This window comes from Oncorhynchus gorbuscha, linkage group LG18 (genome assembly GCF_021184085.1).
Source record: "Oncorhynchus gorbuscha isolate QuinsamMale2020 ecotype Even-year linkage group LG18, OgorEven_v1.0, whole genome shotgun sequence".
Taxonomy (NCBI): Eukaryota; Metazoa; Chordata; class Actinopteri; order Salmoniformes; family Salmonidae; genus Oncorhynchus; species Oncorhynchus gorbuscha.
In genome coordinates, this window is record NC_060190.1 from 73,603,435 (window position 1) to 73,631,416 (window position 27,982).

The window sequence follows — 27,982 nt, forward strand, 5'->3', positions numbered from 1 at the left end:
TGCAGTACCACGTTACGATAACACTGCAGTACCACGTTATGATAATACTGCAGTACCCAGTACAATGTTACGATAGCACTGCAGTACCCAGTACCACGTTATGATAACACTGCAGAACTGCAGTACCACGATACGATAACACTGCAGAACTGCAGTACCACATTACGATAACACTGCAGTACCCAGTACCACGTTATGATAACACTGCAGTACCCAGTACCACGTTACGATAACACTGCAGAACTGCAGTACCACGTTACGATAACACTGCAGTACCCAGTACCACATTACGATAACACTGCAGAACTGCAGTACCACGTTACGATAACACTGCAGTATCCAGTACCACGTTACGATAACACTGCAGTACCACGTTATGATAATACTGCAGTACCCAGTACAATGTTATGATAGCACTGCAGAAACACATTACGATACCACTGCAGTACCACGTTATGATGATACTGCAGTACCCAGTACAATGTTATGATAGCACTGCAATACTGCAGTACCCAGTACAAAGTTATGATAGTACTGCAGTACCCAGTACCACGTTATGATAGTACTGCAGTACCCAGTACAATGTTATGATAGCACTGCAATACTGCAGTACCCAGTACAACGTTATGATAGTACTGCAGTACCCAGTACCACGTTATGATAGTACTGCAGTACCCAGTACAATGTTATGATAGCACTGCAATACTGCAGTACCCAGTACAATGTTATGATAACACTGCAGTACCCAGTACCACATTATGATAGTACTGCAGTACCCAGTACAATGTTATGATAGCACTGCAATACTGCAGTACCCAGTACCACGTTATGATAACACTGCAGTACCACATTATGATAACACTGCAGTACCCAGTACCACATTATGATAACACTGCAGTAGCACGTTATGATAACACTGCAGTACCCAGTACCACATTATGATAACACTGCAGTACCCAGTACCACATTATGATAACACTGCAGTACCAAGTACCACATTATGATAACACTGCAGTACCCAGTACCACGTTATGATAACACTGCAGTACCCAGGACCACATTATGATAACACTGCAGTACCCAGTACCACATTATGATAACACTGCAGTACCACATTATGATAACACTGTAGTACCCAGTACCATGTTATGATAGTACTGCAGTACCCAGTACAATTTTATGATAGCACTGCAATACTGCAGTACCGAGTACAATGTTACAATAACACTGCAGTACCACGTTATAACACTGCAGTACCCAGTACCACGTTATGATAACACTGCAGTACCACATTATGATAACACTGCAGTACCCAGTACCACGTTATGATAACACTGCAGTACCCAGTACCACGTTATGATAACACTGCAGTACCACGTTATGATAACACTGCAGTACCCAGTACCACGTTATGATAACACTGCAGTACCCAGTACCACATTATGATAACACTGCAGTACTGCAGTACCACGTTATGTTAACACCGCAGTACCCAGTACCACATTATGATAACACTGCAGTACCAGGTACCACATTATGATAACACTGCAGTACCACGTTATGATAACACTGCAGTACCCAGTACCACGTTATGATAACACTGCAGTACCACGTTATGATAACACTGCAGTACCCAGTACCACGTTATGATAACACTGCAGTACCACGTTATGATAACACTGCAGTACCACGTTATGATAACACTGCAGTACCCAGTACCACGTTACAATAACATTGCAGTACCCAGTATCACGTTACGATAACACTGCAGTACCCAGTACCACGTTATGATAACACTGCAGTACAACGTTATGATAACACTGCAGTACCCAGTACCACATTATGATAACACCACAGTACAACGTTATGATAACACTGCAGTACAACATTATGATAACACTGCAGTACCCAGTACCACATTATGATAACACTGCAGTACCCAGTACCACGTTATGATAACACTGCAGTACCCAGTACCACGTTATGATAACACTGCAGTACCCAGTACCACGTTATGATAACACTGCAGTACCACGTTATGATAACACTGCAGTACCCAGTACCACATTATGATAACACTGCAGTACCACGTTATGATAACACTGCAGTACCCAGTACCACGTTATGATAACACTGCAGTACCCAGTACCACGTTATGATAACACTGCAGTACCCAGTACCACGTTATGATAACACTGCAGTACCACGTTATGATAACACTGCAGTACCCAGTACCACGTTATGATAACACTGCAGAAACACATTACGATACCACTGCAGTACCACGTTATGATGATACTGCAGTACCCAGTACAATGTTATGATAGCACTGCAATACTGCAGTACCCAGTACAATGTTATGATAGCACTGCAATACTGCAGTACCCAGTACAATGTTATGATAGCACTGCAATACTGCAGTACCCTGTACCACGTTATGATAACACTGCAGAAACACATTACGATACCACTGCAGTGCCACGTTATGATGATACTGCAGTACCCAGTACAATGATATGATAGCACTGCAATACTGCAGTACCCAGTACAACGTTATGATAGTACTGCAGTACCCAGTACCATGATATGATAGTACTGCAGTACCCAGTACAATGTTATGATAGCACTGCAATACTGCAGTACCCAGTACAACGTTATGATAGTACTGCAGGACCCAGTACAATGTTATGATAGCACTGCAATACTGCAGTACCCAGTACAATGTTATGATAACACTGCAGTACCCAGTACCACGTTATGATAGTACTGCAGTACCCAGTACAATGTTATGATAGCACTGCAATACTGCAGTACCCAGTACAACGTTATGATAGTACTGCAGTACCCAGTACCACGTTATGATAGTACTGCAGTACCCAGTACAATGTTATGATAGCACTGCAATACTGCAGTACCCAGTACAACGTTATGATAGTACTGCAGTACCCAGTACAATGTTATGATAGCACTGCAGTACTGCAGTACCCAGTACAATGTTATGATAACACTGCAGTACCCAGTACCACGTTATGATAACACTGCAGTACCCAGTACCACGTTATGATAACACTGCAGTACCACGTTATGATAACACTGCAGTACCCAGGACCACATTATGATAACACTGCAGTACCACATTATGATAACACTGTAGTACCCAGTACCATGTTATGATAGTACTGCAGTACCCAGTACAATTTTATGATAGCACTGCAATACTGCAGTACCGAGTACAATGTTACAATAACACTGCAGTACCACGTTATGATAACACTGCAGTACCCAGTACCACGTTATGATAACACTGCAGTACCACATTATGATAACACTGCAGTACCCAGTACCATGTTATGATAGTACTGCAGTACCCAGTACAATTTTATGATAGCACTGCAATACTGCAGTACCGAGTACAATGTTACAATAACACTGCAGTACCACGTTATGATAACACTGCAGTACCCAGTACCACGTTACGATAACACTGCAGTACCCAGTACCACGTTATGATAACACTGCAGTACAGTACGTTATGATAACACTGCAGTACCCAGTACCACATTATGATAACACTGCAGTACCCAGTACCACGTTATGATAACACTGCAGTACCCAGTCCCACGTTATGATAACACTGCAGTACCCAGTACCACGTTATGATAACACTGCAGTACCACGTTATGATAACACTGCAGTACCCAGTACCACGTTATGATAACACTGCAGTACCACGTTATGATAACACTGCAGTACCCAGTACCACGTTATGATAACACTGCAGTACCCAGTACCACGTTATGATAACACTGCAGTACCCAGTACCACGTTATGATAACACTGCAGTACCACGTTATGATAACACTGCAGTACCCAGTACCACGTTATGATAACACTGCAGAAACACATTACGATACCACTGCAGTACCACGTTATGATGATACTGCAGTACCCAGTACAATGTTATGATAGCACTGCAATACTGCAGTACCCAGTACAACGTTATGATAGTACTGCAGTACCCAGTACCACGTTATGATAGTACTGCAGTACCCAGTACAATGTTATGATAGCACTGCAATACTGCAGTACCCAGTACAATGTTATGATAGCACTGCAATACTGCAGTACCCAGTACAATGTTATGATAGCACTGCAATACTGCAGTACCCTGTACCACGTTATGATAACACTGCAGAAACACATTACGATACCACTGCAGTGCCACGTTATGATGATACTGCAGTACCCAGTACAATGTTATGATAGCACTGCAATACTGCAGTACCCAGTACAACGTTATGATAGTACTGCAGTACCCAGTACAATGTTATGATGGCACTGCAATACTGCAGTACCCAGTACAACGTTATGATAGTACTGCAGGACCCAGTACAATGTTATGATAGCACTGCAATACTGCAGTACCCAGTACAATGTTATGATAACACTGCAGTACCCAGTACCACGTTATGATAGTACTGCAGTACCCAGTACAATGTTATGATAGCACTGCAATACTGCAGTACCCAGTACCACGTTATGATAACACTGCAGTACCACATTATGATAACACTGCAGTACCCAGTACCACGTTATGATAACACTGCAGTACCACGTTATGATAACACTGCAGTACCCAGTACAACGTTATGATAACACCACAGTACAACATTATGATAACACTGCAGTACCCAGTACCACGTTATGATAACACTGAAGTATCCAGTACCACGTTACGATAACACTGCAGTACGACGTTATGATAACACTGCAGTACAACGTTATGATAACACTGCAGTACAACGTTATGATAACACTGCAGTACCCAGTACCACATTATGCCAGTACTGCAATACTGCAGTACCCAGTACAACGTTATGATAGCACTGCGATACTGCAGTACCCAGTACAATGTTATGATAGCGCTGCAATGCTGCAGTACCCAGTACAATGTTATGTTAGCACTGCAATACTGCAGTACCCAGTACAACGTTATGATAGGACTGTGATACTGCAGTACCCAGTACAATGTTATGACAGCACTGCGTTACTGCAGTACCCAGTACAATGTTATGATAGCACTGCGATACTGCAGTACCATGTTCTGATAGCACTGCAATACTGCAGTACCCAGTACAATGTTATGTGAGCACTGCAATACTGCAGTACCCAGTACAATGTTATGATAGCACTGCGATACTGCAGTACCACGTTCTGATAGCACTGAAATACTCAACTCTACATCTGACATGGTACAGGTGTCTTCTTGTTTTTACACCCATAACCATGTGTGTGAGGTACAGGTGTCTTCTTGTTTTTACACCCATAACCATGTGTGTGAGGTACAGGTGTCTTCTTGTTTTTACACCCATAACCATGTGTGTGAGGTACAGGTGTCTTCTTGTTTTTACACCCATAACCATGTGTGTGAGGTACAGGTGTCTTCTTGTTTTTACACCCATAACCATGTGTGTGAGGTACAGGTGTCTTCTTGTTTTTACACCCATAACCATGTGTGTGAGGTACAGGTGTCTTCTTGTTTTTACACCCATAACCATGTGTGTGAGGTACAGGTGTCTTCTTGTTTTAAGTGTGTGAGGTGTATACTTTTCTTTCAGAGTAGATCTATCTAAAGATCACCAAGAAACACTCTGTGTAACCCGGATTTAGCCCACTGCAGTGAATTAAACCACAAAAACAGTGGCAATGCTCTTCTAAACGGTGTGTGTGTGTGTGTGTGTGTGTGTGTGTGTGTGTGTGTGTGTGTGTGTGTGTGTGTGTGTGTGTGTGTGTGTGTGTGTGTGTGTGTGTGTGTGTGTGTGTGTGTGTGTGTGTGTGTGTGTGTGTGTGTGTGTGTGTGTGTGTGTGTGTGTGTGTGTGTGTGTGTGTGTGTGTGTGTGTGTGTGTGTGTGTGTGTGTGCTGCTCTCAACAGGCTAGCTTCTGGGAGTTGGTGACACCCCGATCCTGGTCCTGCAGCAACTAGGTCTGAAACTACAGCATTGAGTTGCCTGCCTCATCCAGGGGTTGAGACATGGGCTGAGTCTCAATAGCAACCCCAGCTGTTCAACCCTCCACATTGAACTTGGTGTCAGGGGACAAACTCTGTTTGTAAACCTTGCCTTTGATCCTTGGCTAAAACAGGCATCCCTTTGAGAGTGTTATTCATTGATAGAATCCTGTCAGGAAACAAGATCTAACGTGGAATATAAACAGAGGTAGTTGTTGAAAACGTGCTTACTGTTTGGATGGAACGTGTATCTATGGATGTGTTTAGCTGTACTGGCGGGGACAAAAGGTCCTCACAAGAATAGAAAACAAACAAATGTTTTGATCAACTGGGGACATTTTGTTCGTCCCAACAAGGTCAAATGCTATTTCTAGGGGTTTTAGGGTTAAGGTTAGAATTAGTGTTAGGGTTAGGTTTAGGGTAAGGTTTAGGGTTAGGAGCTAGGGTTAGGTTTAGGTTTAGGTTTAGGGTTAGCAGCTAGGGTTAGGTTTAGGGTTAGGGTTAGCAGCTAGGGTTAGGTTTAGGGTTAGGGTTAGCAGCTAGGGTTAGGTTTAGGGTTAGGGTTAGCAGCTAGGGTAAGGTTTAGGGTTAGGCTTAGGTTTAGGGTTAGGAGCTAGGGTTAGGTTTAGGGTTAAGGTTAGGGTTAAGGTTAGGTTTAGGGTTAGGTTTAGGGTTAGGGTTAAGGTTAGGGAAATAGGATTTTGAAATGGACCACAAGTTTAGTTATACAAGACTGTGTGAACTGAAATGGCATGGACAGCATTCTGTATTACCTAGGTGTTAGGGTTAGACTGTAGGCTGTATTACCTAGGTGGTAGGGTTAGACTGTAGGCTGTATTACCTAGGTGTTAGGGTTAGACTGTAGGCTGTATTACCTAGGTGTTAGGGTTAGACTGTAGTCTGTATTACCTAGGTGTTAGGGTTAGACTGTAGTCTGTATTACCTAGGTGTAGGGTTACTGTAGGTTAGACGGTAGGGTTAGGGTTAGTCTGTATTACCTAGGTGTTAGGGTTAGGGTTAGACTGTAGTCTGTATTACCTAGGTGTTAGGGTTAGACTGTAGTCTGTATTACCTAGGTGTTAGGGTTAGACTGTAGGCTGTATTACCTAGGTGGTAGGGTTAGGGTTAGTATCCCATTCTGTATTACCTAGGTGTTAGGGTTAGTATCCCATTCTGTATTACCTAGGTGTTAGGGTTAGTATCCCATTCTGTATTACCTAGGTGTTAGGGTTAGTAACCCAGGCTGTATTACCTAGGTGTTAGGGTTAGACTGTAGTCTGTATTACCTAGGTGTTAGGGTTAGACTGTAGTCTGTATTACCTAGGTGTTAGGGTTAGACTGTAGGCTGTATTACCTAGGTGTTAGGGTTAGACTGTAGGCTGTATTACCTAGGTGTTAGGGTTAGACTGTAGGCTGTATTACCTAGGTGGTAGGGTTAGTAACCCATTCTGTATTACCTAGGTGGTAGGGTTAGTAACCCATTCTGTATTACCTAGGTGGTAGGGTTAGTAACCCATTCTGTATTACCTAGGTGGTAGGGTTAGTAACCCATTCTGTATTACCTAGGTGTCAAGACTTCCATTTGAATCTATTGGTTCAATTCAGACATTCTCCACTGAGTTATATTGTTTTGTAAATTCAAGACGATTTGTAAATTAATGCAAAACAAAATCATATCACATTTGTAAACATGCCGCTTCAAATGTAATTTCTTTTTTGTTACGATACTGCATTTACACTTTTTTTTCTTGTCTTTATACTTTATAAAGAAATCTCAATAAAATGTGGATATCCAGTAAATATGAAGCAACAACAATACCACTTCACTGCAGAGAAACTCTAATCTGCACAAAACAATGACAGGAACCCAAGAGGGAAAACAAGGACGCCAAGTGGTGATACAGTGATTTATTCATCTAGCGGGTGAAACATCTACTCCACATCACTGTCCTCATCTTCTCCATCCACAAACATCTGATTCAGCACTCCAGTCATCCTATGATAGAGCAACATCATCTTTAAAAAAAAAAATATTTTAACCTTTATTTAACCAGGCAAGTCAGTTAAAAACAAATTCTTATTTTCAATGACGGCCTAGGAACAGTGGGTTAACTGCCTGTTCAGGGGCAGAACGACAGATTTGTACCTTGTCAGCTCGGGGATTTGAACTTGCAACCTTTCGGTTACTAGTCCAACGCTCTAACCACTAGGCTACCCTGCCGCCCCATCTACTGTATGTGTCCTGGTGTTTTTATTACTGTGTCTGGGTTAGGAATAACAACCGTCCTAAACCCACTGAGGTAGTCCACAGGACCTGGGGTGAAGAGCATTGTCTGCAATTGGACGTTGTGGCGTGGTAGCACGCCTAATCTAGCCTGCGGGGTGTACAGTGTGTTCCCCAAAGAGAAAGATAGCCCCTAGAGAGCAATTCTGGTTTAAATCCGTGGCACAAACAGTCCACCGTCTTACCTAGCGTGCAGGGTGCGCATTGCGTTGACTCTTCCTCGGTTGACGTCCATCTCCAGCAGACGTGGGATACAGCGGATGTTAGAGGTCCCGGCTGGGATCTTCCTGGCCAGCCACATGCAGCGCATCGTCTTGTCTGCCTGCCACAGAGTCTTCATCTTGCCTTGATCTTTTTCGCTATGACACACACACACACAAACACAAACAGAGAGAGAGAGAGAGAGAGAGAGAGAGAGAGAGAGAGAGAGAGAGAGAGAGAGAGAGAGAGAGAGAGAGAGAGAGAGAGAGAGAGAGAGAGAGAGAGAGAGAGAGAGAGAGAGAGAGAGAGAGAGAGAGAGAGAGAGAGAGAGAGAGAGAGAGAGGAAGCAGAGGATTACATGGTGCTCTGTGTGGAATGTTCTGTTGACAGTGTTAGCAGCTGATGTGGTTGGGGGATACAGGGTTAGGTGTGTTAGTAGCTGATGTGGTTGGGGGATACAGGGTTAGGTGTGTTAGTAGCTGATGTGGTTGGGGGATACAGGGTTAGGTGTGTTAGTAGTTGATGTGGTTGGGGGATACAGGGTTAGGTGTGTTAGTAGCTGATGTGGTTGGGGGATACAGGGTTAGGTGTGTTAGTAGCTGATGTGGTTGGGGGATACAGGGTTAGGTGTGTTAGTAGTTGATGTGGTTGGGGGATACAGGGTTAGGTGTGTTAGTAGCTGATGTGGTTGGGGGATACAGGGTTAGGTGTGTTAGTAGTTGATGTGGTTGGGGGATACAGGGTTAGGTGTGTTAGTAGCTGATGTGGTTGGGGGATACAGGGTTAGGTGTGTTAGTAGTTGATGTGGTTGGGGGATACAGGGTTAGGTGTGTTTAGTTAGTAGTTGATGTGGTTGGGGGATACAGGGTTAGGTGTGTTAGTAGTTGATGTGGTTGGGGGATACAGGGTTAGGTGTGTTAGTAGTTGATGTGGTTGGGGGATACAGGGTTAGGTGTGTTAGTAGTTGATGTGGTTGGGGGATACAGGGTTAGGTGTGTTAGTAGTTGATGTGGTTGGGGGATACAGGGTTAGGTGTGTTAGTAGTTGATGTGGTTGGGGGATACAGGGTTAGGTGTGTTAGTAGTTGATGTGGTTGGGGGATACAGGGTTAGGTGTGTTAGTAGTTGATGTGGTTGGGGGATACAGGGTTAGGTGTGTTAGTAGTTGATGTGGTTGGGGGATACAGGGTTAGGTGTGTTAGTAGTTGATGTGGTTTGGGGATACAGGGTTAGGTGTGTTAGTAGTTGATGTGGTTGGGGGATACAGGGTTAGGTGTGTTAGTAGTTGATGTGGTTGGGGGATACAGGGTTAGGTGTGTTAGTAGTTGATGTGGTTGGGGGATACAGGGTTAGGTGTGTTAGTAGTTGATGTCCCTGATATTGGGAGAAATTATTATCAGAGGGTTCTATCTAGAGATGGAAAAGTTCAACTTACCTCGAGATAAAACTCAAAGTAAACAAAACACTGAGCTAAATGACGTGGTGTGTTGTGTTTGTGTGTAGCCTACCTGTGAACACTGCTCCATGGGTATGTCTCAGGTAATGGTGGGGGTAAGTGCACCTGGGAAGATGGGGGATGGTGTGCCAATGACGACGGGTGTGGTTGTGCAGGCGAAGCGAGGTGTGTAGGTGGGTATAGGTGTGTGGATGGTGAAGATGGGGCTAGACGTTCCAGTGACAGGGATGATGGAAGATTGGAGCTGGGACTGGGCCTCAGAGACCACTGTAGTTTGGTAGGCACCACCGTCATGATGGGATGGGGCAGATCCTGGCTGGTGTTGCATGGGACTGGAGCGGCCAGATGCAAGTTGTAGTCCACTCTCAGCTGTTGAGATAGGGTAGAGTTAAGTAGGACAGAGTAGTGTAGTGTAGAGTAGAGTAAGTAGTGTAGAGTAGAGTAGGACAGAGTAGTGTAATGTACAGTAGAGTAGTGTAGAGTAGAGTAGGACAGAGTAGTGTGGTGTACAGTAGAGTAGAGTACAGTAGAGTACAGTAGTGGAGTGTACAGTAGAGTAGTGTAGAGTAGAGTGGGACAGAGTAGTGTAGTGTAGTGTACAGTAGAGTAGAGTTGGATAGAGTAGAGTAGGACAGAGTAGTGTAGTGTACAGTAGAGTAGAGTAGTGTAGAGTATAGTAGAGTAGGACAGTAGTGTAGTGTACAGTAGAGTAGTGTAGAGTAGGACAGAGTAGTGTGGTGTACAGTAGAGTAGAGTACAGTAGAGTAGAGTACAGTAGAGTAGAGTACAGTAGTGGAGTGTAAAGTAGAGTAGTGTAGAGTAGAGTGGGACAGAGTAGTGTAGTGTACAGTAGAGTAGAGTAGAGTAGAGTAGGGTAGAGTAGAGTAGGACAGAGTAGTGTAGTGTACAGTAGAGTATAGTAGTGTAGAGTAAAGAAGAGTAGTGTAGAGTAGTGGTGTAGAGTAGAGTAGAGTAGAGTAGAGTAGAGTAGAGTAGAGTAGAGTAGAGTAGAGTAGAGTAGAGTAGAGTAGAGTAGAGTAGAGTAGAAAATAATAGAGTATATAAAAACTAGATATGTAAAAATCCTGACCTAGGAATAGAATCCTGGTTCTGAGGTATCAAAAACAAAAAATAATTCCCTCCTAAAAGTTCCTATTTATATTTCTGCATTAACGTCTACCCCTCAACCACATTGACTCCTCCTAACCTGACTGAAGAGGTAGAGCATGTGCGCCAGGCATCTGGTCCGTGTCAGTTCAATGGAAGTTTGCTTCTCAGACCAATGCCTCGTCATAGCAGATTGGTGCACGTCCAGTCTTTCTAGGGACTTGTACAAGTCCTTGGCCGCCTGTCCATCGCTCATGTCACGCGCCAAGAGCAGTCTAGCATTCAGATTGTTTCTGTTTTGTAATAAAAAATCATTTGTAGTTAGCGTTTAGATTTGACCAATTTCAAACATGTATCATAGTTCACTTCAGCAACATATGTTTTTGTTTTCATGAACAGGGCCTTATTTCTATTACAGCATATTGGATGACTGTCATTCACCTTCCATTCACCCAGTTCAATGTAACAGTGATAGGTATCGGCTACTACATGATACAAACACTTGCCCTATACCCATCATGAGGTTGCTACAACCTAGCTTATGATTGAAAATGTATCACGTAGGTGGCTAAAAAAGGTTGAGAGAAAAAAATAGAGGTGATAGACAGTGACACATTCAATACCAGCTTGCACACTCTTGCCAGCATCTAGCTGATATAGGCTGTAATCATTAGTCCAACAGTTGCAAATGAGAGTTTCTATTGGACAAATTCGGGTACATTTATCCCCATTTCATTCTGTTTGCTTCTGTTTAAGAAATGTTTTTCAACAGGATCGGCGTAATGAATACACCCCTGATCACGCATAAACACAGTTCACTTTCATAACAGCCACGTTGTATTCCATCTTGCATCTATGCACTCTATTCCTCTCACCTTTTCCCTTCGCTTTTGGACTTCAATGCACAACACATCTGCTGTATGTGAACAGGCGGAAAAAACATTTCCAAGCTAAACCATATCATAACCGCTACACATAGCCTGCACCGTTGCCCCCATATTAGCTAAAGTAACGTCATAGTCAACATAGCTAAAATAACTCATGTGTTAGTAAACCCACTACAATCCTGCAGTAAAGTTAGTGTATACAGTGTATAGTCAGTAAGCAGTTACACCGACGGGCCCCGGTGGCAATAAATTACTAAAACCAAAAGCATACCTTGACTTGAAAGAGTTCCCGTGTTGGATAGTTATAGCCAGCTAGCTAACATAGCATCCCTCTGTTATAGCCAGCTAGCTAACATAGCATCCCTCTGTTATAGTCCTGTGTAGCTCAGTTGATAGAGCATGGCGCTTGTAACGCCAGGGTAGTGGGTTCGATCCCCGGGACCACCCATACGTAGAATGTATGCACACATGACTGTAAGTCGCTTTGGATAAAAGCGTCTGCTAAATGGCATATATTATTATTATTATTATATTATTATAGCCAGCTAGCTAACATAGCATCCCTCGGTTATAGCCAGCTAGCTAACATAGCATCCCTCTGTCATAGCCAGCTAGCTAACATAGCATCCCTCTGTCATATCCAGCTAGCTAACATAGCATCCCTCTGTTATAGCCAGCTAGCTAACATAGCATCCCTCTGTTATAGCCAGCTAGCTAACATAGCATCCCTCTGTCATAGCCAGCTAGCTAACATAGCATCCCTCTGTTATAGCCAGCTAGCTAACATAGCATCCATTTACATTTAAGTCATTTAGCAGACGCTCTTATCCAGAGCTAGCTAACATAGCATCCCTCTGTCATAGCCAGCTAGCTAACATAGCATCCCTCTGTCATAGCCAGCTAGCTAACATAGCATCCCTCTGTCATATCCAGCTAGCTAACATAGCATCCCTCTGTTATAGCCAGCTAGCTAACATAGCATCCCTCTGTTTGAGCCAGGTGTTTGAATAGGCTAAACTAACTAGCTGCATTTGCTAGCTAAGTGAAACTGGAGAAAAAATGACAATCTCTCTCCATCTCTCTCTTGCTTCTCCTTCATATTATAAGAAATCAATTTGTTCAAAACTGTTCAACTATTGTCTATCTCTCTCTTTGAGTCAACTACTCACCACATGTTATGCACTGCAGTGCTAGGTAGCTGTAGCTTATGCTTTCAGTACTAGATTCATTCTCTGATCGTTTGATATGGTCGGAGACATGTCAGTTCATGCTACAAGAGCTCTGATAGTAATTATGACAACTTCCGGAGGACATCCTCCAACCTATGTAAATCTATGGAAGGTGGTGAGAACCACGAGCCTCCTCTGTTTTTTACTGAAGTCAATGTACCCAGAGGAAGACAGAAGCTAACTGTCCTCCGGCTACACCATGGTGCTACCCTACAGAGTGCTGTTGAGGCTACTGTAGACCTTCGTTGCAAAATATATATATATATTATATTTAGTTACGTTCTATCTAAAAAAGTATAACTTTTGAAATGTTTTACTATTTTTTTTAAATGAAATTACTGAGGATGGTCCTCCCCTTCCTCCGCTGAGGAGCCTCCACTGCCCTACAACTACCTAGAGGCCATTTTGGGACCAAACTATGTTAAAGCCAGACAGGAACTAAATCAGCCAGCAAACCAGTCAACCAGACAGCCAACCAGACAACCAACCAACTGACTAGCCACCAATCCATCATCCATCGATCCACCCAGCCAGGAAAACCAACCAGCCAACCAGCCAGCCAGCCAACCAACCAACCGACTAGCAACCCATCCATCATCCATCAATCCACCCACCCAGCCACCCACCCAGCCAACCAGCCAGCCAGCCAGCCAGCCAGCCAGCCAACCAACCAACCAACCAACCAACCAACCAACCAACCGACTAGCCACCCATCCATCATCCATTAATCCATCAATCCATCAATCCAGCCAGCCAGCCACCCAGCCAGCCAGCCAGCCAGCCAACCAACCGACTAGCCACCCATCCATCATCCATTAATCCATCAATCCATCAATCCAGCCAGCCAGCCACCCAGCCAGCCAGCCAGCCAACCAACCGACTAGCCACCCATCCATCATCCATCAATCGATCAATCCATCCAGCCAGCCAGCCACCCATCCATCATCCATTAATCCATCAATCCATCAATCCAGCCATCCAGCCATCCAGCCACCCACCCACCCAGCCAGCCAGCCAGCCAGCCAGCCAACCAACCGACTAGCCACCCATCCATCATCCATCAATCCAGCCAGCCACCCAGCCAGCCAGTCAGCCAGCCAGCCACCCAGCCAGCCAGCCACCCATCCAGCCAGCCACCCACCCAGCCAGCCTATAGTACCTGACGTGCTGCAGAGCTTTGTGCTTTATGAACCTCCTGATAAGACAGAGTAGTCTGTTCTCCACACAGCTCAGTGTCTGGATGATTATGTCCTTCAGCATGCGGTAGAGCTGTGGGGAGATATGCCTGTTCACCACAGCCTGGTGCAGCAGCTTCAAGTTGGACCTGTAGAAAGTGAACCCTTCAATCAATCCATCCGTCAATCAGTCAATCAATCCATCCATCAATCATTTATTTTATAAAGCCCTTGTTTACATCAGCCGTTGTGACAAAGTGCTGTACAGTTTACCGGCCTAAACACCGGTAAACCCTAGAACAAGTAGAGACAGAAGCAGAAGCACCGTAGCCAGGAAGAACTCCCTAGATGGAAGGAACCTAGGAAGGAACCTAGGAAGGAACCTAGGAAGGAACCTAAGAAGGAACCTAGGAAGGAACCTAAGAAGGAACCTAGGAAGGAACCTAAGAAGGAACCTAGGAAGGAACCTAAGAAGGAACCTAGGAAGGAACCTAGGAAGGAACCTAAGAAGGAACCTAAGACGGAACCTAAGAAGGAACCTAGGAAGGAACCTAAGAAGGAACCTAGGAAGGAACCTAAGAAGGAACCTAGGAAGGAACCTAGGAAGGAACCTAAGAAGGAACCTAGGAAGGAACCTAGAGATGCGAAGTAAAAAGTCTCGCAGCTCCAAAAGTGTTAAGTGAAGCAACAAGTTTAACTATATGAACCACCTATTGACATTATACTCACCACTGATCAACTGTTCTTACATGATCCCCTCTTGAACCTTGATCTGAGTAAAACCATACAGACCTCTGGGACCCCTTCGTCGACAATGTGCCTCACACACTATTCCCTTTATAGTGCACTACTTCTGACCAGGGCCCTATGGGTAATGCCCTATCTAGGGAATAGAAAGGGTGCCCTTTGCGCTGCAGACATTACCTCTGGGATTGCACGTGGAAGATGTGGTTCACTCCCACCATGCGAGTCTTCATCAACGTGTCTGCCTCCAACGTCATGTCTGAGCTGTAGCGTTCCACATGGTCTGTCCACGACCTGGACTCGGCCATCTTCACGGGGATGTGTTTCTGGGTCTTCTGCACGAGGATAGAACATCTTCTGGGTCTCCTCTGCTTCTCTGCCACCTGGAGAGATGTTTATTTACAACAAACAACCAAACAATAAAAACATACACAAGACAAGGCAGTGTAAATACCGACCACAACTATAGGCTACTTAGGCTAAAAGAACGAGGAATAAACCTACAGTTGAAGTCGGAAGTTTACATACACCTTAGTCAAATTCATTTCAACTCAGTTTTTCACAATTCCTGACATTTAATCCTAGTAACAATTTCCTGTTTTTGGTCAGTTAGGATCACCACTTTATTTTAAGAATGTGAAATATCAGAATAATAGTAGAGAGAATAATTTCTTTCATTTTTTAATTTCTTTCATCACATTCCCAGTGGGTCGGAAGTTTACATACACTCAATTAGTATTTGGTAGCATTACCTTCAAATTGTTTAACTTGGGTCAAACGTTTCGGGTAGCCTTCCACAAGCTTCCCACAATAAGTTGGGTGAATTTTGGCCCATTCTTCCTGACAGAGCTGGTGTAACTGAGTCATGTCTGTAGGCCTCCTTGATCCCACACGCGTTTTCAGTTCTGCCCACAAATTTTCTATGGGATTGAGGTCAGGGTTTTGTGATGACCACTCCAATACCTTGACTTTGTTGTCCTTAAGCCATTTTGCCACAACTTTGGAAGTGTGCTTGGGGTCATTGTCCATTTGGAAGGTCCGTTTGCGACCAAGCTTTAACTTCCTGACTGATGTCTTGAGATGTTGCTTCAATATATCCACATCATTTCCCTCCCTCATGATGCCATCTATTTTGTGAGGTGCACCAGTCCCTCCTGCAGCAAAGCACCCCCACAACATGATGCTGCCACCCCGTGCTTCACGGTTGGGATGGTGTTCTTCAGCTTGCAAGCCTCCCCCTTTTTCCTCCAAACACAACGATGGTCATTATGGCCAAACAGTTCAATTTTTGTTTCATCAGACCAGAGAACATTTCTCCAAAAAAGTACAGTCTTCGTCCCAACGTCCCCGGTTTTAGAGCAGTGGCTTCTTCCTTGCTGAGTGTCCTTTCAGGTTATGTTGATAAATGACTCGTTTTATTATGGACATAGATACTTTTGTACCTGTTTCCTCAAGCATCTTCACAAGGTCCTTTGCTGTTATTCTGGGATTGATTTGCGCTTTTCGCACCAAAGTACGTTCATCTCTAGGAGACCGAACGCGTCTCCTTCCTGAGCGGTATGGCGGCTGTTTGGTCCCATGGTGTTTATACTTGCATACTATTGTTTGTATAGATGAACGTGGTACCTTCAGACGTTTGGCAATTGCACCCAAGGATGAACCAGACTTGTGGAGGTCTACAATTCTATTTCTGAGGTCTTGAAAGATTTATTTTGATTTTCCCATGATGTCAAGCAGAGTTTGAAGGTTGGCTTTGAAATACATCCACAGGTACACCTCCAATTGACTAAAATAATGTCAATTAGTCTATCAGACGCTTCTAAAGCCATGACATTATTTTCTGGAATTTTCCAAGCTGTTTAAAGGCACAGTCAACTTAGTGTATGTAAACTTCTGACCCACTGGAATTGTGATACAGTGAATTAGAAGTGAAATAATTTGTCTGTAAACAATTGCTGGAAAAAATTACTTGTGTCTTGCACAAAGTAGATGTCCTAACCGACTTGCCAAAACTATAGTTTTTTAACAAGAAATTTGTGGAGTGGTTGAAAAACGAGTTTTAATGACTCCAACCTTGGTCTATGTAAACCTTAGACTTCAACTGTACATGCTTATATAAAGTGATTTCAGTAAAGTGCTATAGTTACGGAGAGTGCTTTCGAAATGGCACCCTATTCCCTATATAGTGCACTAGTTCCCTATGTAGTCACACAGGGCTCGGGTCAAAAGTAGTGCACTATATAGGGAACATTGTGCCATTTGGAATGAAAAATAAATAAAGACCTGCTTCTTGCCCATCTCGTTGAGGTTCTTGAACTGGTCCATGATGATGTTCAGGGAGTGGTGACGACTCTTTCCCTTGACGTTTGACAAAGTCTTCTTACCTAACGAGGACCACCATTGGAGTACAAAAATACATACATAAACAATCATCAAGAATTAAAAACACAATCAATTCCATGTACGTTGTTAGAATTCATTGTGTTATTAATTCTTGATGATTTGTAATGTATGTATTGTTGAACTCCAAAGGCTGAGGCAATATGTTAATTCATTAATTCATACATCTATCCGATCCCTGCAGCTGTACATAGTCTATCGGTAAATAGCCCACCCATTTCTACCTACCTCATCCCCATACTGTTTTTAATTTATTTACTTTTCTGCTCTTTTGCACACCAATATCTCTACCTGTACATGACCATCTGATCATTTATCACTCCAGTGTTAATCTGCAAAATTGTAATTATTCGCCTACCTCCTCATGCCTTTTGCACACATTGTATATAGACTCCCCTTTTTTTCTACTGTGTTATTGACTTGTTAATTGTTTACTCCATGTGTAACTCTGTGTTGTCTGTTCACACTGCTATGCTTTATCTTGGCCAGGTCGCAGTTGCAAATGAGAACTTGTTCTCAACTAGCCTACCTGGTTAAATAAAGGTGAAAAAATAAATAAAAATAAAATAAAATAAAATATCCATTCACCTTCCAAGTCAAAGAGCGCTGGTTTGTTTGCTCCCACATCCTTCACCGTGCGGTCCTGGTTCTGTATCTCCTTCAGCGTGTCTTCTGGGGTTCTCTGGGTTGAGTCCCAGAACGCTGATTCGTCCAGTTTGTTGTCGTTGTCCATGAGCGGCGCGTCTATGATGTCATCGTCAAACTTCCCCTGGAGGGGAATCACCACAAGTGAGAGAGTGTCAGTGAGACAAAGGCCCCTAAACTGCAGTAAGAATCAAATAAAGGCAGAATGTTCGGCTAGTATGATGCAAGAAACTTCACCCAACACCTAGTGACCTCATCAAGATATTTAGATCTCTTTTCATCATGGCTAAGGTGTTGGGTTGAAATTCTCTGGCCTGGGGTTACCCCCCCCCCCACAAATTTGCAACAATATGCTGATGTGCTCCTACCTGTAGCTGCGTGATCATGTCATTAAAAGAGTCTCTGATGGACCTCTGTAGATCGCGGTACAGCTTGATGATATCAGCTGCCTTGGCTTTTCTGCTGGCGACATCCATCCCTTCTAACAGCTCACCATCTTTCCCCTTGTCCTTGTCACCAGAAATTGACACCACACACTGCTCAGAATTCTGGATGGCCTCCAGAAGATCCATGCTCTTCCTCTCCACCTGCTCGATGATGTCTTCTGGATCCACTGAGATGTCTTCCAGAGACTCCACTTCTTCCACTTCTTCGCCAACAGGCTGGCCTGGCTCCGGCTTTGGTTTCGGCATCCGTTTGGAGTACTTAAGCTTGGGAGTTGGTTGCGGAACCAGCTGATTGTTGAGAACTGGCGCTCCCTGTACGTATTTTGTGGGAGCAACGACCACTATCGGCTGTTTCGGGGTCTCCTGCTTCTGTTGGATCTGGAACAGTAGAATATTGTTCTGCTCCTTGACTGACGAAAGCTCATCCTCCATCTTGGTCATCTTGATCTGACTGTCTCCCACTTGGATCTTTATCTGGGCCAGCTGGAAGCGACAGTCCATAGACTGCAGCTCCTCCACCTGTGCCAGAAGCTTCCTGGCTTCCTTGGTGCGCTCCTGGAATGCTTGGTTAAGGTTCTGCAGCCCTACCTGATCATAATGAACCGTATGTGTATACCATTTAGCATAGGCTTTAATTCAACGTGACTTACAGTACAGAGAGTGCATACATTCAAAATGGAGGCCGGGATTCAATCAAAAGCGTATCGTTGACAAGCTCAATGCACTTTTGACGATGCACATTTTAATGGCAATTGCCCAGACGGAGATCACATTCATGGTAAACTCTGCGGCGGTCTGGTGTGTGATCTACTGTTACTGTCTGGTGTGTGATCTACTGTTACTGTCTGGTGTGTGATCTACTGTTACTGTCTGGTGTGTGATCTACTGTTACTGTCTGGTGTGTGATCTACTGTTACTGTCTGGTGTGTGATCTACTGTTACTGTCTGGTGTGTGATCTACCGTTACTGTCTGGTGTGTGATCTACCGTTACTGTCTGGTGTGTGATCTACCGTTACTGTCTGGTGTGTGATCTACCGTTACTGTCTGGTGTGTGATCTACCGTTACTGTCTGGTGGGTGATCTACCGTTACTGTCTGGTGGGTGATCTACTGTTACTGTCTGGTGTGTGATCTACTGTTACTGTCTGGTGTGTGATCTACTGTTACTGTCTGGTGTGTGATCTACTGTTACTGTCTGGTGTGTGATCTACTGTTACTGTCTGGTGTGTGATCTACTGTTACTGTCTGGTGTGTGATCTACTGTTATTGTCTGGTGTGTGATCTACTGTTACTGTCTGGTGTGTGATGTACTGTTACTGTCTGGTGTGTGATCTACTGTTACTGTCTGGTGTGTGATCTACTGTTACTGTCTGGTGTGTGATCTACTGTTACTGTCTGGTGTGTGATCTACTGTTACTGTCTGGTGTGTGATCTGCTGTTACTGTCTGGTGTGTGATCTACTGTTACTGTCTGGTGTGTGATCTACTGTTACTGTCTGGTGTGTAATCTACTGTTACTGTCTGGTGTGTGATCTACTGTTACTGTCTGGTGTGTGATCTACTGTTACTGTCTGGTGTGTGATTACTGTTACTGTCTGGTGTGTGATCTACTGTTACTGTCTGGTGTGTGATCTACTGTTACTGTCTGGTGTGTGATCTACCGTTACTGTCTGGTGTGTAATCTAGACTTACTGTCTTGTGTGATCACTGTTACTGTCTGGTGTGTGATCTACTGTTACTGTCTGGTGTGTAATCTACTGTTACTGTCTGGTGTGTAATCTACTGTTACTGTCTGGTGTGTGACCTACTGTTACTGTCTGGTGTGTGACCTACCGTTTCGAACTTAAAGGCCAGACTCATTGCCTTGTTGCAGCCTAGTGCCTTGGCTACGTCTAAGAGCATGAAGGACAGCTCCGTGCCAGACTTGGTGGCCAGGTTCACGTCCGATAGAAATACGTCTGCAGCAGGAGGCTGGAGCTCCTGGATTCGTTTGATGGTCCGTGCATCCACCTTCTGCTCCCTCCACCAGCGCCACACACCCTTATTCAGAGCTGCAAATACACACTGTAGCATTAGCCATTCACCTTCTGCTCCCTCCACCAGCGCCACACACCCTTATTCAGAGCTGCAAATACACACTGTAGCATTAGCCATTCACCTTCTGCTCCCTCCACCAGCGCCACACACCCTTATTCAGAGCTGCAAATACACACTGTAGCATTAGCCATTCACCTTCTGCTCCCTCCACCAGCGCCACACACCCTTATTCAGAGCTGCAAATACACACTGTAGCATTAGCCATTCACCTTCTGCTCCCTCCACCAGCGCCACACACCCTTATTCAGAGCTGCAAATACACACTGTAGCATTAGCCATTCACCTTCTGCTCCCTCCACCAGCGCCACACACCCTTATTCAGAGCTGCAAATACACACTGTAGCATTAGCCATTCACCTTCTGCTCCCTCCACCAGCGCCACACACCCTTATTCAGAGCTGCAAATACACACTGTAGCATTAGCCATTCACCTTCTGCTCCCTCCACCAGCGCCACACAACCTTATTCAGAGCTGCAAATACACACTGTAGCATTAGCCATTCACCTTCTGCTCCCTCCACCAGCGCCACACACCCTTATTCAGAGCTGCAAATACACACTGTAGCATTAGCCATCCACCTTCTATCATCACAGAATGTTCACTGGAGAACAATCCACATATCACATATCCTGAGGCCGCATTTATTGCAGCTGGGGATTTTTTACAAAGCAAATTCTGAGGAAATGGCTCCCGAAATTCTATCAACATATTGATTGTTGCACTCTCGCTGCTAAAACCCTTATCCATTGCTATACTACCTTCCAGAATGCATACAAGACCCTCCCCCGCCCTCCATTCGGCAAATCAGACCACGATTCCATCTTGCTCCTCCCCTCCTATAGGCAGGAACTCAAATAGGAAGCACCCGTGGTGAGGACTATTCAACGCTGTTCTGACCAATCGGAATGCACGCTTCAAGATTGTTTTGATCACGTGGACCGGGAGATGTTCAGAGTAGCTTCAGAAATAATATTGACACATATACTGATACGGTGAATGAGTTTATCAGAAAGTGCATAGGAGATGTTGTACCCACTGTGACCATTGTTGCAAAATTGAAAGCGCGAACCACCTCATTTAACCATGGCAAGAAGACTGGGAATATGGAAGAATACAAACAGTGTAGTTATTCCCTCCGCAAAGCAATCAAACAGACTAAACGTCGGTATAGGGACAAAGTGGAGGCCCAGTTCAACGGCTCAGACATGAGACGTATGTGGCAGGGTCTACAGATAACCACGGATTATAAAAGGAAAACCAGCCACGTCGCGGACACAGATGTCTTGCTTCCGGACAGGCTGAACACCTTCTTCGCTCGCTTTGAGGATAATACAGTGCCACCGATGCAGCCCATTATCAAGGACTGTGGACTCTCCTTTTCCGTGGCCGACGTGAGTAACACATTTAAGCCTGTTAACCCTCGCAAGGCTGCCGGCCCAGATGGTATCCCAAGCTGTGTCCTCAGAGCATACGCAGACCAGCTGGCTGGTGTGTTCACAGATATATTCAATCTCTCCCTATCCCAGTCTATTGTCCCACATGATTCAAGATGGCCACCATTGTTCCTGTACCTAAGAAAGCAAAGGTAATTGAACTTAAATGACTATCGCACCGTAGCACTCACTTCTGTCATCATGAAGTGCTTTGAGAGACTAGTCAAGGATAATTTCACCTTCACCTTACCTGCCACCCTAGACCCACTTCAATTTATTACTGCCCCAATAGATCCACAGACGATGCAATCGCCACCACACTGCACACTGCCCTGTCTCATCTGGACAAGAGGCATACATATGTAAGAATGCTGTTCATTGACTACAGCTCAGCATTCAACACCATAGATCCCTCCAAGCTCATCATCAAGCTCGAGGCCCTGGGTCTGAGCCCCACCCTGTGCTACTGGGTCCTGGACTTCCTGATGGGTCGCCCCCATGTGATGAAGGTAGGAAACAACACCTCATCTTTGCTGATCCTCAACACTGGGGCCCCACAAGGGTGTGTGTTCAGCCCCCCTCCTGTACTCCCTGTTCACCCATGACTGGGTGGCCAAGCACGCCTCCCACTCAATCATCAAGTTTGCAGACAACACAACAGTAGTAGGCTTGATTACTAACAACGACGACATAGCCTACAGGGAGGAGGTGTGGTGCCAGGAAAATAACCTCTCAGTCAACATCAACAAAACTAAGGAGATGATCGTGGACTTCAGGAAACAGCAAAGTGAGCACCCCCCCTATCCACATCGATAGGAACGCAGTGGAGAAGGTGGAAAGCTTCAAGTTCCTCGGCGTACACATCACTGACAAACTGAAATGGTCCACCCACACAGACTACGTGGCGAAGAAGGCACAACAGCACCTCTTCAACCTCAGGAGGTTTGGCTTAACACCTACAGGAAATTTGGCTTAACACCTAAAACCCTCACAAACTTTTACCGATGCACACTTGAGAGAATCCTGTCAGGCTGTATCACCGCCTGGTATGGCAACTGCTCCGCCCACAACCACAAAGCTCTCCAGAGGGTGGTGTGGTCTGCCCAAAGATTTACTGGGAACAAACTTCCCGCTCTCCTCGACACCTCCAGCACCAGATACCATAGGAAGGCCAAAAAGATCATCAAGGACATCAACCACCCAAGCCACTGCTTGTTCAACCCGCTATCATCCAGAAGGTGAGGTCAGTAAAGGTACATCAAAGCTGGGATCGAGAGACTGAAAAACAGCTTCTATCTCAAGGCCAGACTGCTAAACAGCCATCTCCAGCACATCAGAGACTGCTGCCTCTAGACATAGATTAGGAATCACTGACCAGTTTAAGGAAATGAAACACTAGCCACTTTAATAATGTCTCCGTATCTTGCAATAATCATCTCACATGTGTAAACTGTACCCTATACTATTCTAAGGTATCTTAGTCACTTTAATTGTTTGTAAATATTGCATCACCCATCTCATATGTACAGTTGAAGTCTGAAGTGAGAGAGGCCTGTAATTGTACATAAATGTAAACACAATGATTTGCAAAGAAATTCATTAAAAATCCTACAATGTGATTTTCTGGATTTTTTTCTAATTTCATCTGTCATAGTTGAAGTGTAACTATGATGTAAATTACAGGCCTCTCTCATCTTTTTAAGTGGGAGAACTTGCACAATTGGTGGCTGACTAAATACTTTTTGGCCCCACTGTGTGTATATATATTCTTAATCCATTCATTACTTATATTTACGTGTATTGTGGGTATATGTTGTGAAACTATTAGATATCACTTGTTAGATATTACACTGTCGGAGCAAGAAGCACAAACATTTCGCTACACCCGCAATAACATCTGCTAAACATGTGTATGTGAACAATAACATTCGATTTCGATTTGATCAGTCATTCTACTAAAGTATTCAAGTCATTTACACACTTAGTTAGTTCTGACTTCTGTGGAGAGCAAGAGACATAGCAATAATCTATTTGTCAGGAATACTAAGACGTTATGCGTTTCTCTTCTCATATTCAATCTTACCAGCTTCCTCCTTCTTGGTCTTTTTTTTCACGTCGCAATCAAAGAGGCCTTGGCAGAGGCCGCGTAGGCGGTGAATGCAGCCGTCCGTATCATTGATGGACGCCTCCAACTTTCTCTGTATGTCTTCGATCCATTCTGATGTAACCTCCTCCTGTTCCTGCTCGTTCCCCTCTTTCTTTGTAGCTCGCTCGTTCTCAAACGTCTGTAGTGACTCCTCTATAGACCGTAGAACAGAGATGTTATCTATAGACCTTGGAACAGAGATGTTATCTATAGACCGTAGAACAGAGATGTTATTGGGCTCATAAGTAAGCATCGCACCTGTTGTATTCGGGCGCATGTGACAAATAACATTCGATTTGATTTATTGATTGATTGCTTATTGATGATGCTAAACAAGGGTATGGGTAGAGACATGGACAGGTTAGCCATATAGTGACCGTAAGGTGCCCTACATCTCCAAGGTGATATATGTGACCATATCACAGGTTTAAAACTGTGACGTGGGAAACTAGTATGAAAAAGTTAGCTAACTATTCCAGATGAACACATTGTTATGCTTGGGAAAAGGTTACTGCAGTAATTGCAGTGTAGCCTATGCAAAACATGTCCTGCAGGTCAACCTGGACTCAGGTGGAGACATAACATAGTAATAAAAAATCTGGGACACTCAAATTAGTGTGATATTTTACATTGGGTAAGGTATGTATTAATATGTGAATGTCCATCATCCATTTCGTCTGATATATTACGAATTGCAATTCTTACAATATTTTATGAATTTGCAAAACCTTCCTTTTTGTTGTGGCTAAAGTTAGCTGGGTGGCTAATGCTAACATAAGCTAGGTGGCTAAGAGTAATGTTAGCTAGGTGGCTAAGATTAGCTAGGCTAGGGGTTAGGGTTTAAGGTTAGGGTTGACGTTAGGGTTAGGAGTTAAGGTTAGGGTTAGCTAACACGCTAAGTAGGTGCAAAGTAGCTAAAAAGTAGTAAGTAGTTGGAAAGTTGCTAATTAGCTAAGATGCTAAATTCTCCATGACGAGACATGAACATGCGACATTTGGTTTGCTAGACATTCACATTATATGCCCATCCAACCACCCAGCACAGAGGGGTTGAGTTAAATGGAGGAAGACACATTTCAGTTGAATGTATTCAGTTGTACAACTGACTAGGAATCCCCCTTTCCTTTCATTCTGTGTTTACCTTAATAAGTAACCTTCTGTCTTATGTAACCATACCAAATGTAATATATCGTACTAATTTAAGGGTACCGTTTACTATGTTACAACTCGTCTATGAGACCAGGCTGTGCAGGTTTTACAACATGAGTAATGTCTACACCAACCAGTCATTTGAATATGGAAATAGGAAGCACAAGCACATGCACTCACATAAAAAATGTATTTGACAATTTGCATAGATAGACAGACATCCCTATACAATGTATTGAATATCCAATACAGGATTTGCGTCCCAGTTGGCACCCTATTCCCTATATAGTGCACTACTTTTGTCCAGAGCCCTAAGAGCCCTGGTCAAAAGTAGTGCACTATATAGGGAATAGGGTTCCATAGGGCTCTGGTCTAAAGTAGTGCACTATATAGGGAATAGGGTGCCATTTGTGGTGCAAACACTCACGTGCTTCGGTGAGCCAGTCCAGTAGTAGCGTGAGGTCTGTCTCCCTCGCCACAGCTGAGTTCAGGAAGTCTCTGATCTTGTTGATCTGCTCACGGCGCCACCGCCTCTCGTCCAGGTCGGGCAAGAAGGACAGGAGTTCCTTATCTGTGTCATCTTCATCATCGCCATCCTCACCCAGGATGCCAGCGCCCAGCAGTGCTCGGTACACGGGCATCTCGACTTTCCGCAAGGGGTTAGGTGGTAGGTCTCCACCGGATCACCCAGGAAGAGAGGACTATCTCAATGTGTTGCGATTCTGTTGAACTAGAAGTGTAGAGAAAGGTAAAATATGGATATGGTACATGTGTAGGCCTGTCCATAAATTCATTGGATACATTCATTGAGACACAAATGGGTTAAATTTTAATTTATTTAATTTTTCCTTTATTTAACCAGGCAAGTCAGTTAAGAACATATTCTTATTTTCAATGACGGCCTAGGAACAGTGGGTTAACTGCCTGTTCAGGGGCAGAACGACAGATTTGTACCTTGTCAGCTCGGGGGTTTGAACTCACGACCTTCCGGTTACTAGTCCAACGCTCTAACTACTAGGCTACGCTGCCGCACCTAATGGACAGATTTATGTACTGGATCGAAGCAGCCACACTCAAATTGGACAGTTTTATCTCTTCATTCAAAGACTCAATCATGGACACTCTTACTGACAGTTGTGGCTGCTTCGCGTTATGTATTGTTGTCTCTACCTTCTTGCCCTTTGTGATGTTGTCTGTGCCCAATAATGTTTGTACCATGTTTTGTGCTGCTACCATGCTGTGGTCATGTTGTGTTGCTACCATGCTGTGTTTTCATGTGTTGCTGCCATGCTATGTTGTGGTATTAGGCCTCTCTTTGGGTAGTGTTGTGGTGTCTGTCTTGTTGTGATGGTGTCTGTCTTGTGATGATGATGTTTTGTCCTATATTTTTTTTTATTTTTATTTTTAATCCCATCCCAAGGCCTTTTGCCTTTTGGTAGGCCGTCATTGTAAATAAGAATTTGTTCTTAACTGACTTTCCTAGTTACATAAAACATATTTTGAGCTCATTAAAATATATCAAAACAATTGTATTAATCTACTAGGGATACACTTCTGCAGGGTTTATACAGAAACAAGCTATTAAAAATGTATTTGATGTGTGAATAACTAGAGCGCCCTGTGATAGTACGTTTGATACGTTTCTTTGATAGGGTTTTTGCTCTGGCCTCTGAGATGTGGGACTGACCGAACAGAGCAATACTTCGGCCAGAGACGGAAGAGTAAGCGAGACATCTCACTCGCTCCTTTTTTCTGGTGTATACAGTCAATGAAGTAAGCGGACCAGACCCAGCGGCGAATGCATTGGTGGCTGTGGGAGAGCAACGCTTTACGCAGACCGGAACTCTGACCATTTTTTAAAAACGGTAAACGGTCAGTGTGGGACATCTTTATTTATCAACCATCTTTGGCTCGGCTAAGAGATGCGCGCACTACTTTTAATTTTTATTTAACCTTCATTTAACTAGGCAAGTCGGTTAAGAACAAATTCTTATTTACAATTTACAATGTACTTTCGAACTCCAGGGTTTGACGGTCACAAAGCAAATAGCATAGAAAACCAAGCAACGCAAAAGCCGGTCAAAACCTTTATATTAAAATGACGAACCTTACCTCTCCCTCGACGAATTAATTCAGAAGTAGTTTGATGGTTTATGGCATGGCGATATAGACCTAAACTAGTGGCTCTGGTCTAGGTTTCCGAGCGATAAGTTTTGATTACGTAAATTACGTCATAAATCAGTTTACTTTCGCGATTACGTGCGATACAGACGGAGCATGGCAATAAAATATCAAATACATTGAAAAGTAGACGAGAACCTAAAGTCATCGGGACTGTCTTTAATACTGTAATACTAGATAACCCTACAACAACAATAACAACACATGCCTACAGTAAATCAGGAGTGGTTTATTGATTTTATCAAATGGCAGCAACAACAAAAAAACGAAACATTAAATACGAATGAAGAACAGAACAGACGGTGGTCATTAAAGCAGTAAACAAAGTGTTTATTAACAGCACAATAACGCCATGTTACAGTGGTTGGGTAGTGGCACACTAACACAACAGGAGA

General features: G+C 43.9%; 2 protein-coding genes and 1 long non-coding RNA gene across 4 annotated transcripts in view; 2 read left to right on the forward strand and 1 right to left on the reverse strand.

Moving 5' to 3' along the window:
* soat2 (sterol O-acyltransferase 2) overlaps positions 1 to 6,459 on the forward strand; it is an 88,372-nt gene extending 81,913 nt beyond the window's left edge. Inside the window, exon 15 of the mRNA XM_046312678.1 lies at positions 5,934 to 6,459. Coding sequence (XP_046168634.1) covers positions 5,934 to 5,984 — 51 coding nt within the window. The 3' untranslated portion in view covers positions 5,985 to 6,459. The remainder of the gene's footprint in view (positions 1 to 5,933) is intronic.
* A 115-nt stretch (positions 6,460 to 6,574) lies between these two features.
* LOC124004270 lies at positions 6,575 to 7,808 on the forward strand. 2 transcript variants are annotated; one of them, XR_006833340.1, is made up of 2 exons: positions 6,575 to 6,955; positions 7,051 to 7,808. It is a non-coding gene; the product is annotated as an uncharacterized LOC124004270 (long non-coding RNA). The 2 variants fall into 2 exon arrangements; XR_006833339.1 differs by having other exon boundaries at positions 7,119 to 7,808.
* Positions 7,809 to 7,901: 93 nt separating this feature from the next.
* LOC124004269 (protein FAM186B-like) lies at positions 7,902 to 27,630 on the reverse strand. Its single transcript, XM_046313052.1, has 13 exons — positions 27,519 to 27,630; positions 25,834 to 26,136; positions 24,195 to 24,410; positions 20,414 to 20,631; positions 18,504 to 19,169; positions 18,079 to 18,259; positions 17,374 to 17,474; positions 15,271 to 15,473; positions 14,331 to 14,495; positions 11,156 to 11,348; positions 10,001 to 10,317; positions 8,478 to 8,651; positions 7,902 to 8,004 (listed from the first exon to the last, which is right to left on the reverse strand). The coding sequence occupies exons 2-13, from the start codon at positions 26,045 to 26,047 to the stop codon at positions 7,941 to 7,943; spliced, it is 2,712 nt and encodes a 903-aa protein (XP_046169008.1). The 5' UTR covers positions 26,048 to 26,136; positions 27,519 to 27,630; the 3' UTR covers positions 7,902 to 7,940.
* Between the last annotated feature and the right edge of the window lie 352 nt (positions 27,631 to 27,982).